Source organism: Rhinolophus hipposideros, assembly GCF_964194185.1.
Source record: "Rhinolophus hipposideros genome assembly, chromosome: 19".
Classification (NCBI taxonomy): Eukaryota; Metazoa; Chordata; class Mammalia; order Chiroptera; family Rhinolophidae; genus Rhinolophus; species Rhinolophus hipposideros.
Window position 1 is genome coordinate 3,848,014 of NC_138065.1, and position 12,404 is coordinate 3,860,417.

General features: G+C 50.5%; 1 protein-coding gene across 5 annotated transcripts; it reads left to right on the plus strand.

The window, feature by feature from the left end:
- Positions 1–963: 963 nt before the first annotated feature.
- TDRKH (tudor and KH domain containing) lies at positions 964–11,497 on the plus strand. Of its 5 annotated transcripts, none has more exons than XM_081026852.1 (14): positions 964–1,091; positions 4,583–4,731; positions 5,468–5,574; positions 6,186–6,375; positions 7,081–7,220; positions 7,345–7,663; positions 8,538–8,698; positions 8,884–9,056; positions 9,263–9,327; positions 9,595–9,746; positions 9,931–10,032; positions 10,293–10,389; positions 10,571–10,660; positions 10,848–11,497. In XM_081026852.1, the coding sequence occupies exons 2-13, from the start codon at positions 4,608–4,610 to the stop codon at positions 10,621–10,623; spliced, it is 1,683 nt and encodes a 560-aa protein (XP_080882978.1). In that variant the 5' UTR covers positions 964–1,091; positions 4,583–4,607; the 3' UTR covers positions 10,624–10,660; positions 10,848–11,497. The 5 variants fall into 5 exon arrangements, 1 of the variants encoding a protein (XP_080882978.1); XR_013991807.1 differs by having other exon boundaries at positions 973–1,091; positions 6,186–6,275; XR_013991806.1 differs by lacking the exon at positions 9,263–9,327 and having other exon boundaries at positions 10,848–11,187.
- Positions 11,498–12,404: the final 907 nt, after the last annotated feature.

The window sequence follows — 12,404 nt, forward strand, 5'->3', positions numbered from 1 at the left end:
CCCTAGTGCGGGGCGGGGGGTGAAGGCGAGGAGAGGCGCAGGGACCCGCTCGCGAGCCTCCCCGACGCGCAGAGGCGGGAGCAGGGCGCAAACGTCCCTAACGGTCCAGGCCCCGGACGGCGGCTGGAATGCACTCTTCCAAAGCAAACCGTCGCCTGCAGAAACCCAGCCTCTTCCTTGCCCCCCACAGCGACGCCCCCGTTTCCTTCAATCCCCAGGGAAAGGCGGGCCCGCAGCTCTTACCACGGGGCGCTCGGAACTCCGGTCCCTCTCCACCTGTCCGGCTGCGTGTCCGCTGGTTCATTCCACGGCGGAGGAATGGAGCGGGCCCTCGCTCTCTGCCGCGCAGCTCCTTCTCCTTGACCTTCTCTCCATCTCCACGAAGCCTATTTTATGTCCCCCCCTAAATAAAAAAAATGTTTTCCATGTTCCCTGTGTCCCTATCACGGAATGGGGACAGATCGAGGCAAAAGAGAGCCGAGGTAACAAGTGCCGGAGCATGGCCCACCATGAGACATCTTCCCCAGTGGTCACTGGGCTGTGGGGTGGCACTGGCATTGTGCACAAGCACTAATTTTGTGCGAACCGTGACACGCATGAGTACTCAAAGCCCTGGCACCGTGGTCCCAGGCTCGGGGAGCAGGACCCCCCCACCCCCCAGGCTTAGGAGGCGGAAGCCTCCTCAGTAATTGGCCTAGAGGTGGGCAGGGAGGACTCCGTGAAGCCTCTAATTGGCTGTTTAATTCTCAGCAGCTGCACGCCTCAATTACTAGTGCGGGCTGTCCCTGCATCCTATTGGCTGACATGGTGGGCCGGGCTTCGAATTCCATCCGGGCAATTGGGCATCAGCACGCAGCAGCCCGTCGCTCAGGGGCAGCTCGCGGAGGGATTGGTTGTGGTGGGGAAGGCGATTGGTCGGGCCGCCAGCCGGGCGTTGATTGGCGCCGGGGGGGTGGGGGTGGGGGCTGCGGGGGCGGAGAAGTGGCGCCTGGAGCGAGGCCGGCGCGGCCCAGAGTCGCGGTGCGAGCGCGAGGCGACGGCAGCCGGGCTGAGGTGCGAGGCGGAGCGCGCGGCGGCGGACTGGAGGAGCGGTAAGGGCGGGGATCGCGATCTGAGGTTGGGGGCTGGGAGAGGCCGGCCGGGGGCGTCCCTGGCAGCGAGGAGGAGGCAGTGCGGGGCTGAGGAGGGGAGGCGTCCGGGAGCGAGGCCCGGGTGTGGGGCCGGGAGCTGAGGCAGGCGCCGTCGGGGGCAGCTCTCGCCCCGGGGCTCGTCTCCGTCTCCTGAGGAGACGATCTGCGCCCAGGGCTCAGCCACAACGGCCGCGGGGCGGGAGCGTGTGCCCCACTCCAGTTGGGACCCTTCGGGGGCCCGGCCCTGAGGAGAACCGCCATCCGTCTCCCAGCTTTGTCGTTACTTACGGTCGGTTTAAAAGTAAATGTGGCGAGGATGAGGAAGGCGCTGCGCCTAGTCCTGCAGAAGCAGACTCGCCCGTGTCTCGGGGGCTCGGGCCGCGCCGGCCCCGAGGGACCCTGGAGGGCGAGGCCGGCGCCCCACGGAGCGCACGTGTAACTCACCTCCCACCTGTCCCCGGAGCGACGCTGCACGAGTCCGACGGAGCTGTGCGCGGCGCGCCCACGTCAGGAAACGTCGGCGTGGCCGGACTGAAAACCGCCGTCGAGCCCCGCGGCTCCCCTCACGGCATCTGCGTCTCCCCCGCTTCCCAGTCCGTTTGAAGTCGTGACATCAAACGCAAGCTATTCAGTTATCCCCGTTGCCGTCACGTTTCCCGCTTTTACCACCTTTTCTTCTGAAGAGAAACTCACCACAGTGTGGGAGGGTGTGTAAATGACCAGCCGCACGGCGCGCGCGGCGTCAGTCAAGGAGCTGTCGGCGCGTGGAGACGTCGCCGGTACCTCGGCGCCCGCTTCATGTGTAAGAGCTGACAGGACTTGCGTCACCTTTCGCCCGGAGTCCAAGTAGCAGTCGCCCGACAAAGGCGTCCTCGTCGCGGACATTCCTCTTCCTGCCACACAAGCCCCCGCCACCACCAAATCATCAGCAGTCTCCATCTCAAACGCCACCATCCACCAGGTGCTCAAATGAGAAACCTGGAAATGGGAAACCTGGCAGCCAGCCCCTTGGCGCAGCCGCTAAGCCTTCCACAAATCGGTTGCTCGGTCTTCTGTCTTCCACCTACTAAAACGCTCTCTAATCCTTTGACTTCTCTCCATCTTTATCACTGACGCCTAGACTGGGCCTCTGAGTTAGTCTCCCTCCGCCTACTGGCTGCCTTCGGTTCACTCTCACTACAGACACAGCTATTTAATCAAAAATCATAGGCAACGCGTGTGTTATGAAGGGATGTTTGGAGTCCTGTGGAACCGCTTTGTGATGAAACCCAGCATAGTATTAAGGGTCGGGACTGAGGGGAGATTTAGCTGCAGAGCCAGAGGAGTATCCAATAATCCTTTTGCCTTGACCCTGATAGTTTCTGAACTGGAAAAAAAACAGTGGCTAGTAGTCCTTTGAGTCTCCTTAAAGAGATGCCACTGTGACTGTTCTTCAAACCACACTGCGCGCTGCATTGCATGGAAATGACTAATTAGCTGTGTATCGTTAGGGAAATCTCTGTATCTCCTTGGATCTCACTTTCCCCAGTTGCAACATGAGTGGAATCAGATCATCTCTGTGGTCTCTTCTAGTTCTAAAATTCTATGCCCCATAAGCATGAATTATGGCCAGAAAGACGGTATTAAAGGCAGATAGCACTACCTGTCAAGATAAGACCTTCCCTGCCTGATAGAAAGCTCCGTGAAGCCAGCTACTGAGTCTGTCTGGACTGTTGTATCCTCACAGCCAAGCACCCATTGGGTATTAAGTATTTATTGGTTAATAATACTTGGTTTATTGGTTGAATGTAGAAGATAAATGATTTGTCTTTTAATGGGCTGCTGTTCACCTAGCATGTACCATCTAAGAAATCAGCCTTTTAAATTCTGTCTCCTCCCAGCTAGTGCATGAACCAAGAATTTATATTGTCTTTGCACTGCCATGTAATTAGTTGTTTTGGTGTTTATCTTTCCTACTCGACCATCTCAGGCAGTTCTTATTCCTCCTCGTGTTCCCAGCATGCTGAGCCCATGACAGAGCTAGCCAGCACTGTTTAACTGAGGCACATTAATAGTGAACACACACTTTGCACTTAAGAGCCCGTATGAGAAAATATATGAAGTAACCAGTATATATAAGAACTGAAGTCCCTTCTAGACACCTGGAATAAACCATACCTTAATGTAGGAAAATGATAGTTTGAAGTTCGTATGTTGAAGAATTAAGCAAAAAAAAAAAAAAATCTCCTTTATGAAACCGAGCTTGTTTCCTCTCCTTTGGTATATTCAAGATGTTTACATGATACCACCCAAACTTTCACAGAGAGTGCTGAAAAGTTTTATTTGCAGCCTAGTTGGGGGAAAAGAGACTCATTAGTTAGGGAAGGAACCTTGTAACTCAAACCCCACAGTAAACTCAACCTTTTTCTTCCTACCCACTAGAAAGGGAGATATTAGTACGTCTCTAAAAGTAATACAGTATGATGGACCTACCTACTGAGTAACCAATAGCCTGGAGTAACAAGACACTTAAAAAGAGTCCCTTCCCAAGATATTTAAAGGACATTTTGATTTTCTGTTCAGGCCATGAGTCTGGACAAGAGAGTGGATTACATTTGTTTAAAACTAGTGGCTAGAAAAAAACACAGATTTGGCAAATCTCTGGCAGTTCTGGGACAACCTTTATTTCTACTGGTTAGTAAAGCTTTAAGGCCAGATGCCAAACTCGGACCCTTGTCTGACAGTAGCAGGAAATCCACCTACTACTCCCCAGAAGGAGATGTCTATGCCAGGTCTTCTCCTTACTCTCATCACTCTTCCTGGAAGGCTTCAGGAAAAGCGCATTTAGGACCAAAGTGTTCATTGTAAATAGGTCCTTTATTAACGAATGTGTTTTTAGCCTTACTAGGATACAACCAGGTTTTATTTTTAAGGTGAAAAACATGTTTTTCTTCGATATTATAATCATGTGGGTTGAGTTTTTGTACCTGGAAGCAAACTGTAGCATAAATTACATTTCCTCACTCATTTTAAAGCATATCTCGTTACAATGGCCTAGAAAGCCATTCCTTGCAGAGACAACAGCTTCTGGAAAGGCCTGGAGACCTAGAAGAGCACAATAAAGAATTTTAAGTACTTTGCTATGAAATCCAAATATATGTTTTTTAAATACTCATTTAATAATTTTTTGTTCCTTTGCCCTGTAAAAATGATCAACGTATAGTTCTACTTGGGGCGAGGGGATGGAGCATGCCTCTGTTTAGTTGTATGTATGTGTGACCCTTAGCTAACCTTTTAAAAATACCCTGAGACCTTTTACATCAGATAGATTCTGAGATTGCTCAAGGTCTTGAAATGGGAAAGTAGGCAGTAGTGTTCTTTTAAATAATAATATAACATGTTCCCATGTCTCCCTGCCAGTCATAAAGATGTTGAATGAACGCACCTTCTTTTCCCTCGTTTGCTTATTTCAGGATGTAAGTTAGAGGACAACAGAAAATGTCCACTGAACGGAATTCTTGGACGAGTTTGTCCACTATTCAGAAAATAGCACTGGGCCTCGGGATTCCAGCCAGTGCAGCGGTCGCCTATATCCTGTATCGCAGATATAGGGAAAGCAGAGGTATGTGAACCCCATGCGTGTACATATGGAAATGGCAGACGGTATTCGGGCCTTGTTAACCTGAAATGAAAACTGTCCTTGCCAGACCGAGTAGCATTTGTGGGATGTAATTGGCTTTCTGTGAGGGCTCTTTGACTGAAACTGTTTGGTTTCTTCTTTTCTCTGTTTTTCACGTAAAGCTATTACCATTTATATGAAGCTATCATTTCTATGAAGTAAAGAATTCATTTTATGATTCTGTTGATCTGTTCCTTTCAGCAACATCAACGTTGCAGTGGGTTCTTTTTTCTTTTTAAATAGCTATACTCTTCTTACCTTTTTTATATGCTCCTTCTATTCAGTTATTAGGAGAAGGCGAACTGTGGGGTTCATTTTCCCCAGAGGCTGGACCTAGAGAAATGATTTATGTACAGACGGAGAAGTTGTCAGCCTAATGGACTCCTTCGTTCTTCTCCAAGATAAATAGTTTGCCTGGAACCCAGCATCTCTCTTGCAGAGCCAAATGCGTTCCCCACTTTAGCATCTGAAACAATGTCTCAGAGTTAGTGGCCATCTTCTGGTCTTTCCGGATCTTCCAATTCCCACTCAGCTGCCACTTCTGCTTGTCACTGTGGTTGAGACCCTCCGTTTATCTCTTGCATCAGTGTCTCTCTGACAGCTCCGTTCAGGGGAGGGCTCGTAGTAGCTGTCTGTGGGTGTTATCTAAGTCTGATCTGATGAGCTGTGATCTGTGCAGAAGAGCGACTGACGTTTGTTGGGGAGGACGACATCGAGATAGAGATGCGAGTGCCCCAGGAGGCTGTGAAGCACATCATTGGCCGGCAGGGCGCCAACATTAAACAGGTAAGCGTGTGCACAGGTACCTGGCTCCCCTTCTCTGCCCCATCCCACAGAACCCACCCATACTGTGAATATTTTAAAAAGAAAGAGTACAGGAACGTTTTAGTTAAGATGCTGATTACCTTCTGGAGATGAGTACTTCTGCTCCCTAGCGAATGGATGACGTGACTTGGCTCAAAATGGGGATTTTTGATTGGATGAGTCTCGGCTTGGTATAGCTTAAACCATTCTTCTCCACTATGGAATTAATAAACTCTCATTAATAGACAGTAAATATTGAATAGCTGCCTGATTCTTCTTACCGTTTTCCATTGTTCAGGTGGCATGCCAAGAAAACAAAATATTTAATTCTCTAAGCCAAATAAAATCAGGAGGAAACAACAGGGTTCTGTACACAAAGAGAAACCATTTTCAATTCACTGCTATTTAGGGTTACCTTTGTCACTAATCTCTTTCCATAAGTACCTGTGAGTGGGGACTGCTTATAGCATCCCGATTTGGCTGATAATTGTGTCCAGTTCCAGATGGACCGCTCCAGGGTCGGGTTCTGAGTACCTTGCTGACCTGAATGGGGTCTCTTCCAGACATACTGCCACGTATCCTTTTCTCTGCAGCTGCGGAAACAAACTGGTGCTCGGATTGACGTGGACACAGAGGATGTAGGCGATGAGCGGGTGCTGCTTATCAGTGGTTTTCCTGTTCAGGTGTGCAAAGCCAAAGCAGCCATCCATCAGATCCTGACAGAGAGTGCCCCAGTGTCTGAGCAGCTCTCAGTTCCCCAGAGATCTGTGGGCAGAATCATAGGTACCACTGGACAGCTTCCTCTGCTCCTGTCTCTTCTTTACCTTTCTTTCACACCTTCCCAGGGGTCTCTCCTGGCCTATCTTCCCCCTCACCTTGCTGGGAGAAAGAGAGGGACATTGAGACCACAGCTTTACTTTCGTACAGAACCATTGGTAAAGCAAAAAACATACCCTCAAGAAGTTGTGTGACCTGAACTTTATGGATAGATTCTCGAAGGGTTCTGGTCAATGTCCTTACCTCATAATAGGTTTCCAAAGGGAAGCGAAGGAAGCTCATGTTAGCACCCCAGATCTTTCACGACAGCGTTCTAGAGAGCACCTGCGTGGTTTCCCCCCAGAGCATTCCTTATGCTGCTGCTCGAGGCAGAGACGTGTCCTGTCCTTGGTGCTATGTTTCATGCAGCATATGGGATCTCTTCTAAGGAAGTGAGGATGTGACATACGCTGAGTGGACAAAAAACTGGAAATGACATGGAGAAATTAACCTAGCAGGGTTGAAATAAGATGGGTAGAATGAGTTAACCCAGTATTCCCCTTCTTACAATTTCAGTAGCTCCTGCTTTCCATTCAGTGTTTTGCATTCTGCTCAGTGTGGAAATGCGAACCAACTCTCCTCTCCTAGTACTCATATATACAAAATAGTGATTTCTCTAGACTTACGGTTGGCCAGGACGGAAGGACAGGATTTTGTTGTTGTTCAATGTAGGGAGAGGCGGCGAGACGATCCGTTCTATCTGTAAGGCCTCTGGAGCCAAAATTACCTGTGACAAAGAATCAGAAGGCACATTACTACTCTCAAGACTTATAAAAATCTCAGGAACACAGAAGGAAGTGGCGGCAGCTAAGGCAAGTGGTTGATAGACTTGAGTCGTATTTAAGAATGAGAACTCCTCTTTATTCCTCAGTCAGATTTGTCCTGGGTCAAATTATCTAGCCACACAGCTATCATCCCTTCTCTTACTTTCCACAGCATTTGATACTAGAGAAAGTATCAGAAGATGAAGAACTTCGGAAGAGAATCGCTCATGCTGCAGAAACCAGAGTCCCACGCAAGCAGCCAATCAGTGTGAGAAGAGAAGTGACAGAGCCGGGTGCAGCCGGAGAGCCAGCTTTCTGGAAAAGCTCTGGTGCCAGCCCGGAGCAGGCTGTACCACTGGCAGTTCCTCCCTGCAAAGGCGGTGGCGACATGATCGTTGTAGGGCCAGAAGAAGGTTCCTGGGAGAAGCCTGATGGTGACAGCTTTCAGAAGTCTGGAGCCCAGACCAGTCCAGGGATGTCCATGTTTGAAAGTACGTAGTAGAGAGGGAACCCGTTAGCTGTACAGACGATAGAAACACTGGCTTAAGAGAACCCAGCAGAGGAAGCAATAAAGGAAATGTCTACTTTCTTGATTCCTCATAAGTCTTTCATCACAAATATGCCTTCCTGGTAATATTTTACTTGGGTTAGTATGATAGATAATATTTTTCTGAATACAAACCAGTTAATGATGGAGAACAATATAGAAATGTGCTAGTTGACAGGAAACTAGGCTGTGAGTAGTATATCAAATAATTGAATTTATAAGACGTTCTTTCTCCAAACATACTTACTAAACAAGGAAAATACTCAGCCCAGTTGATTTTGGTGTGTTTTTTGGGGGCCTGTCTCATTCATTTTAAAAATCCTCGCCATTCAAGAATTAAAAGGCTGTGAGCTTTCTCTTCAATGCGTAGGTGCGGGATGGGCAGGGAAAACGAGGGCCCCTACGAGAGGCTTGTCCAGACTTTCCAGGGTCACATGATGAGTCAGTGGAAGCCTGGGAGCTGGAGTGAGCCTCTGTCTGTCGATACACCTTTTCACTGGTCCGTGTTACAGCTGGACTACGGAGGATTTACCGTCATTGTAACTGGTGACTGATTTGAATACATGGCAGATGACTAAGAATGTAAACTTATTACTCAGTTACATAGGAAGGCACGGAACATAGCTTAGTACCTTTCTTCAGGATGTTCTTGTCTGATTCATCCCGGGCACCCTTGAACCACTTTTATTATAATAGCTGGTGTTTGTACCTCTCCCCCCCGGGGCAGTCGCCCCATTCCAACCACAGGTGGTTCTGATGTGGTCACCATGTTAGATGGTGGTGATGCTGCCGCTTAGCTCACTCATCCCTGTGTTTAGTCCCCAGTCCTGACTTCAGTTTCCATGCTGACGAGTTCCTGGAAGTGTACGTGTCTGCCTCTGAGCACCCTAACCACTTCTGGATCCAGATCATCGGCTCCCGCAGCCTGCAGCTGGACAAGCTTGTCAGCGAGATGACTCAGCACTATGAGAACAGTCTGGTGAGTTGCCATAGGGACGGAGCTGGGTGTGATGAAAAAGGGACTTAGCTTTTCCATTGCGGTCTCTTCTCTTCCTTTTCCTGTGGAGCAGCTCCTTGTTCCTTCTCGTGTCTGATCTTGCCTGTTTGTGTGTTTGAGCCTGCACCCCCTAACTCCGCTCTCCCGACCCCTCCTCCCGGTTGTAGCCTGAAGACTTGACTGTGCATGTAGGAGACATTGTAGCAGCACCTTTATCTACAAATGGTTCCTGGTATCGAGCCCGGGTCCTTGGCACCTTGGAGAACGGGAACCTGGACCTCTATTTCGTGGACTTTGGAGACAATGGTGACTGCCCGCTGAGGGACCTCAGGGCACTCAGGTCAGTGCAGGCCAGGCTGGAGTCGCAGCCGTGGACTCGGCCCTGGCTGTGGGTGGCGAGCTGCTGACATGCCTCACGGGGGTAGGGGTTCGGAAGAGAACATGTGCACAGAGCCGGTGAGTGTCTTCTCCCGGGGTAGTCGGGGCTGTCTAGAAGCAAGGAGTATAGTGGCATTGGGATTCTAACTGCGGTCTCTTTCACGTCAGGAGTGACTTCCTAAGCCTTCCATTTCAAGCAATAGAGTGTAGCCTGGCACGGATTGTCCCCACAGGTAAATGAGTCCCAACACCCACTGACCTTGTCTCCAAATAGAATAACTGACACAGCACATGGCAGGGCTTCTCCTGGTCCAAACTTTTTGAGTTCTAGGGGCTCAGGTGTCTTTTTCTCACCAGCTCTAGAAAGCAACAGCCAGAAACTGGCCTGGCAGGCAGGCAGAGGTGCCTTCCGGAGTAGAACTAGTGCCAGCTTCCCTCCTGGGTGCAGCCCACCCCGTCAGCAGGCGCCCTTCTTAGGCTCTCCCGCCATCTTTTGCCAGGCGGGCAGTGGGAAGAGGAAGCCCTGGACGAGTTTGACAGGCTCACTCACTGTGCCGACTGGAAGCCCCTGGTGGCCAAGATCTCTAGCTACGTGCAGACTGGGGCGTCAACTTGGCCCAAGATCTACTTGTATGATACCAGCAACGGGACGGTAAGACGGGGTGGCTCGTGGCTCACTGGCTCACTGGTTTGCCGTTTCCTCCCCAGACCACCTTACCGATGTGCCAGCCACTGCGGAAGGTCCGGCTTCCTGTCCTCCCAGGGCATGTCCTCAGACTAGCAGTCCTTCCGTTTCCTTAGGGAGAACCTCATTCCCTTTTCCGTTTTCTTCTCAGAAACTTGATATTGGGTTAGAATTAGTTCGCAAGGGATACGCGGTTGAGCTTCCTGAAGACGTGGAAGAGAATAGAGCGGTGTCAGACATGCTGCACGATATGGTGAGTGAACCATTGCTGTCGCCGAGGGCGCTCCTCCCGGGCACAGCTCGTGCGTGCAGACATGAGGCTCCGGGTCACGCGGGACGTTTGGTAGCGCTTCCCGGAGTCGCTCCACTAGGGTTACTGCCACGAGGCGTGTGTCCCTCTCGGCAGCCAAACTCAACTGCCTGAATCAGATGGCGTGAGCAAGTGACCGAGTGGCTGCTCCTTTTCCAGCGGCCGCCACATTCTTCCTTTGTCTCTCATCTTCCTCCTCTCAGGTCACAGAAGCAGACGTCTCTGACGGCAGCGTGCTCACCAAGGCCAAGAAGAGCCCTGGGGAGATAGCACATAGCCTGTCCTGCCTCAGCCTGTCAGGTACCAACAGCACGTCCTCCTGGAGCACCTCCGGAGGTTCCCATTAGTCAGTCAGTGTCTCCAAACTGGGGAGCTTGTGAAGGCGGCTGCTGACCCCGGTGGTCGTGGGGCACCCCTGCGCCTCGGGCAGGGCCTGCTGCATCAGGGCAGTGTCTCACTTCTCCTCGTTTCTGCTGCCTAGAAGCTGCCTCTCTGTCTGCTGATGATAACCTTGAAGACGATTACTTAATCTGAAGTCGCCTCCAGCTGCGTCCGTCTTCTGCTCTGCTGTGTGAGTGGAGCTGTCGCCTGTCTGTAGCAGCAGAAGTAATGGCGGTGACGACGCGCGCCTCGCTGTGCTCTCTTCTCCAAGCCCAGCTCAATGCCATGTCTCTGCAGCTGCTTTCCTGTAGCTTCAGCTTGCTCTCTCATTGAGCCCTTCCAAGCTTTTTGTGTCTTTGTGTTTTTGTCTTTGGCAGGATTTGGCAGATTTGGTGCCTGGAGAGGCACCTGTGAGCAAGAGATCTACACAGTCCTTCCTTTATTCTTGCTGTGGTCCAAATGCATTTTCTCCCTCCGCTGGACTACCCGGAAGTGTGTGGGGTAGAGGGAGACACGTGCGCCCCACAGCACCTGCCACCCCCTCCTGGTGTTTGAAAGCGTTACATCCAGGCGGCTTGACACCTGGACATAACAACCTGTTCCCCTCTGCCAGTCTCGACGCACACTACTGCTAGGCTGCGTCCTTTGGGGGCCGGGAAACAGCCAGGGTTTGGTCACCGAAAGTGATGGTTCTGCAGACCTTGACTCACCTCAGCAGGTGAGAGAAGTTTTCGCGTGAACTTGCAGGCTGCAGTTGAGTCAGGAGGCAGAGGCGCAGAGCAGCCTGTTTATATTAAGCCTCCTGGCCTCCACTGCTGCTGTTACTGGAGACAGGTTTTTTGAGGTGTGTTACTCCAGCTATGTCCCTGTACACGTTAAAATACAAGGAGACAAGGAGAGAGGCTGATCGGGAAATACTCTCGGTTGCCAGTATAGTGTCTATAATGTATGTGCACACACCCGGGTGGGGGGGGACATACATACCTGTTTAAAGCATTCAGGAGATTCTTTGCTGAATAAAGTTCTCAAAAAATTATCTGAAACTAAATGCTGATTAAATCGCAAGGGGGAAACAGGCCTGCGGGTACCTTCTGGACCGAAATCTGGTGGAAACTGCCACACAGCTGACACAGAGAGGCCTGTCTATGGAGAAGTGTCGCTCGCGGACACATTGTACTCTCCCTGAATGAGCCATTCGCTCAGAACCAGAACCAGCCTGGGTTTGGGCTGTGTAACTAAGACCCCATTGACGGTCTGTGGGAGAAAAGGCCTGGCTTAGGATTCTAAAAGCTGTAAACATTCTGTAAGATTCTACAATGTCCGTTCTGATAGTATCGTGAGGGTCCCACGAGAACTGTGAAGGTACTCCAAAGTAAATATAAATGCCTAGTAATGTGGGCGGGAGAATAATGGCAAATGGACTTTTTTTTTTAAGGATCAGAGGTAAACTAGAAAACGAAGTTAGCATGTAAGGATGCCTTATGCTGGCTTTTTTTTTAAAATCTAGAAATTAACGAGGCCTACCCATATAGTGCATGGCAACTATTTTCCCATAGCCACGGTCCTCAGAATTTATTTTCTCAGAAAAGTCTCCACCAATGAGCAGAGGCTCCCGGGGCCTAGGAGGAATTGGGGCAGACCTTGGCTGTCATGAACTCGTGGACCTGGAGCTCCTCTCCCACAGCGTCGGGAGGCCAGTGAGTGCCCAGTTTCCTCATCCTTTCCTGTTAAGTAGCGAGGCCCCCTGACATAGGTCATTCCTTGTAAGACTTCCTGCTCTGGAAAATGAGTGTGTGTCTTCCTAGCTGCAGTTTGCTGCTGTGTATAAGTCTTCCTTTAATGTGGCCTCTAAGCCTTGTCAGTTTGTCCCGTTCTGATGGGTCCCTTATTCTTGCAGTACAACCCTGTACGTTGCCTGCTGCCTGGAATGCCCT

Coding starts and splice junctions, on each gene's coding strand:
- TDRKH (XM_081026852.1), top strand. CDS start 4,608: ATGTCCACTGAACGGAATTCTTGGACGAGTTTGTCCACTATTCAGAAA. Junction 4,732..5,467: donor CAGATATAGGGAAAGCAGAG/GTATGTGAACCC, acceptor TGATCTGTGCAG/AAGAGCGACTGACGTTTGTT. Junction 7,664..8,537: donor AGGGATGTCCATGTTTGAAA/GTACGTAGTAGA, acceptor CCCTGTGTTTAG/TCCCCAGTCCTGACTTCAGT.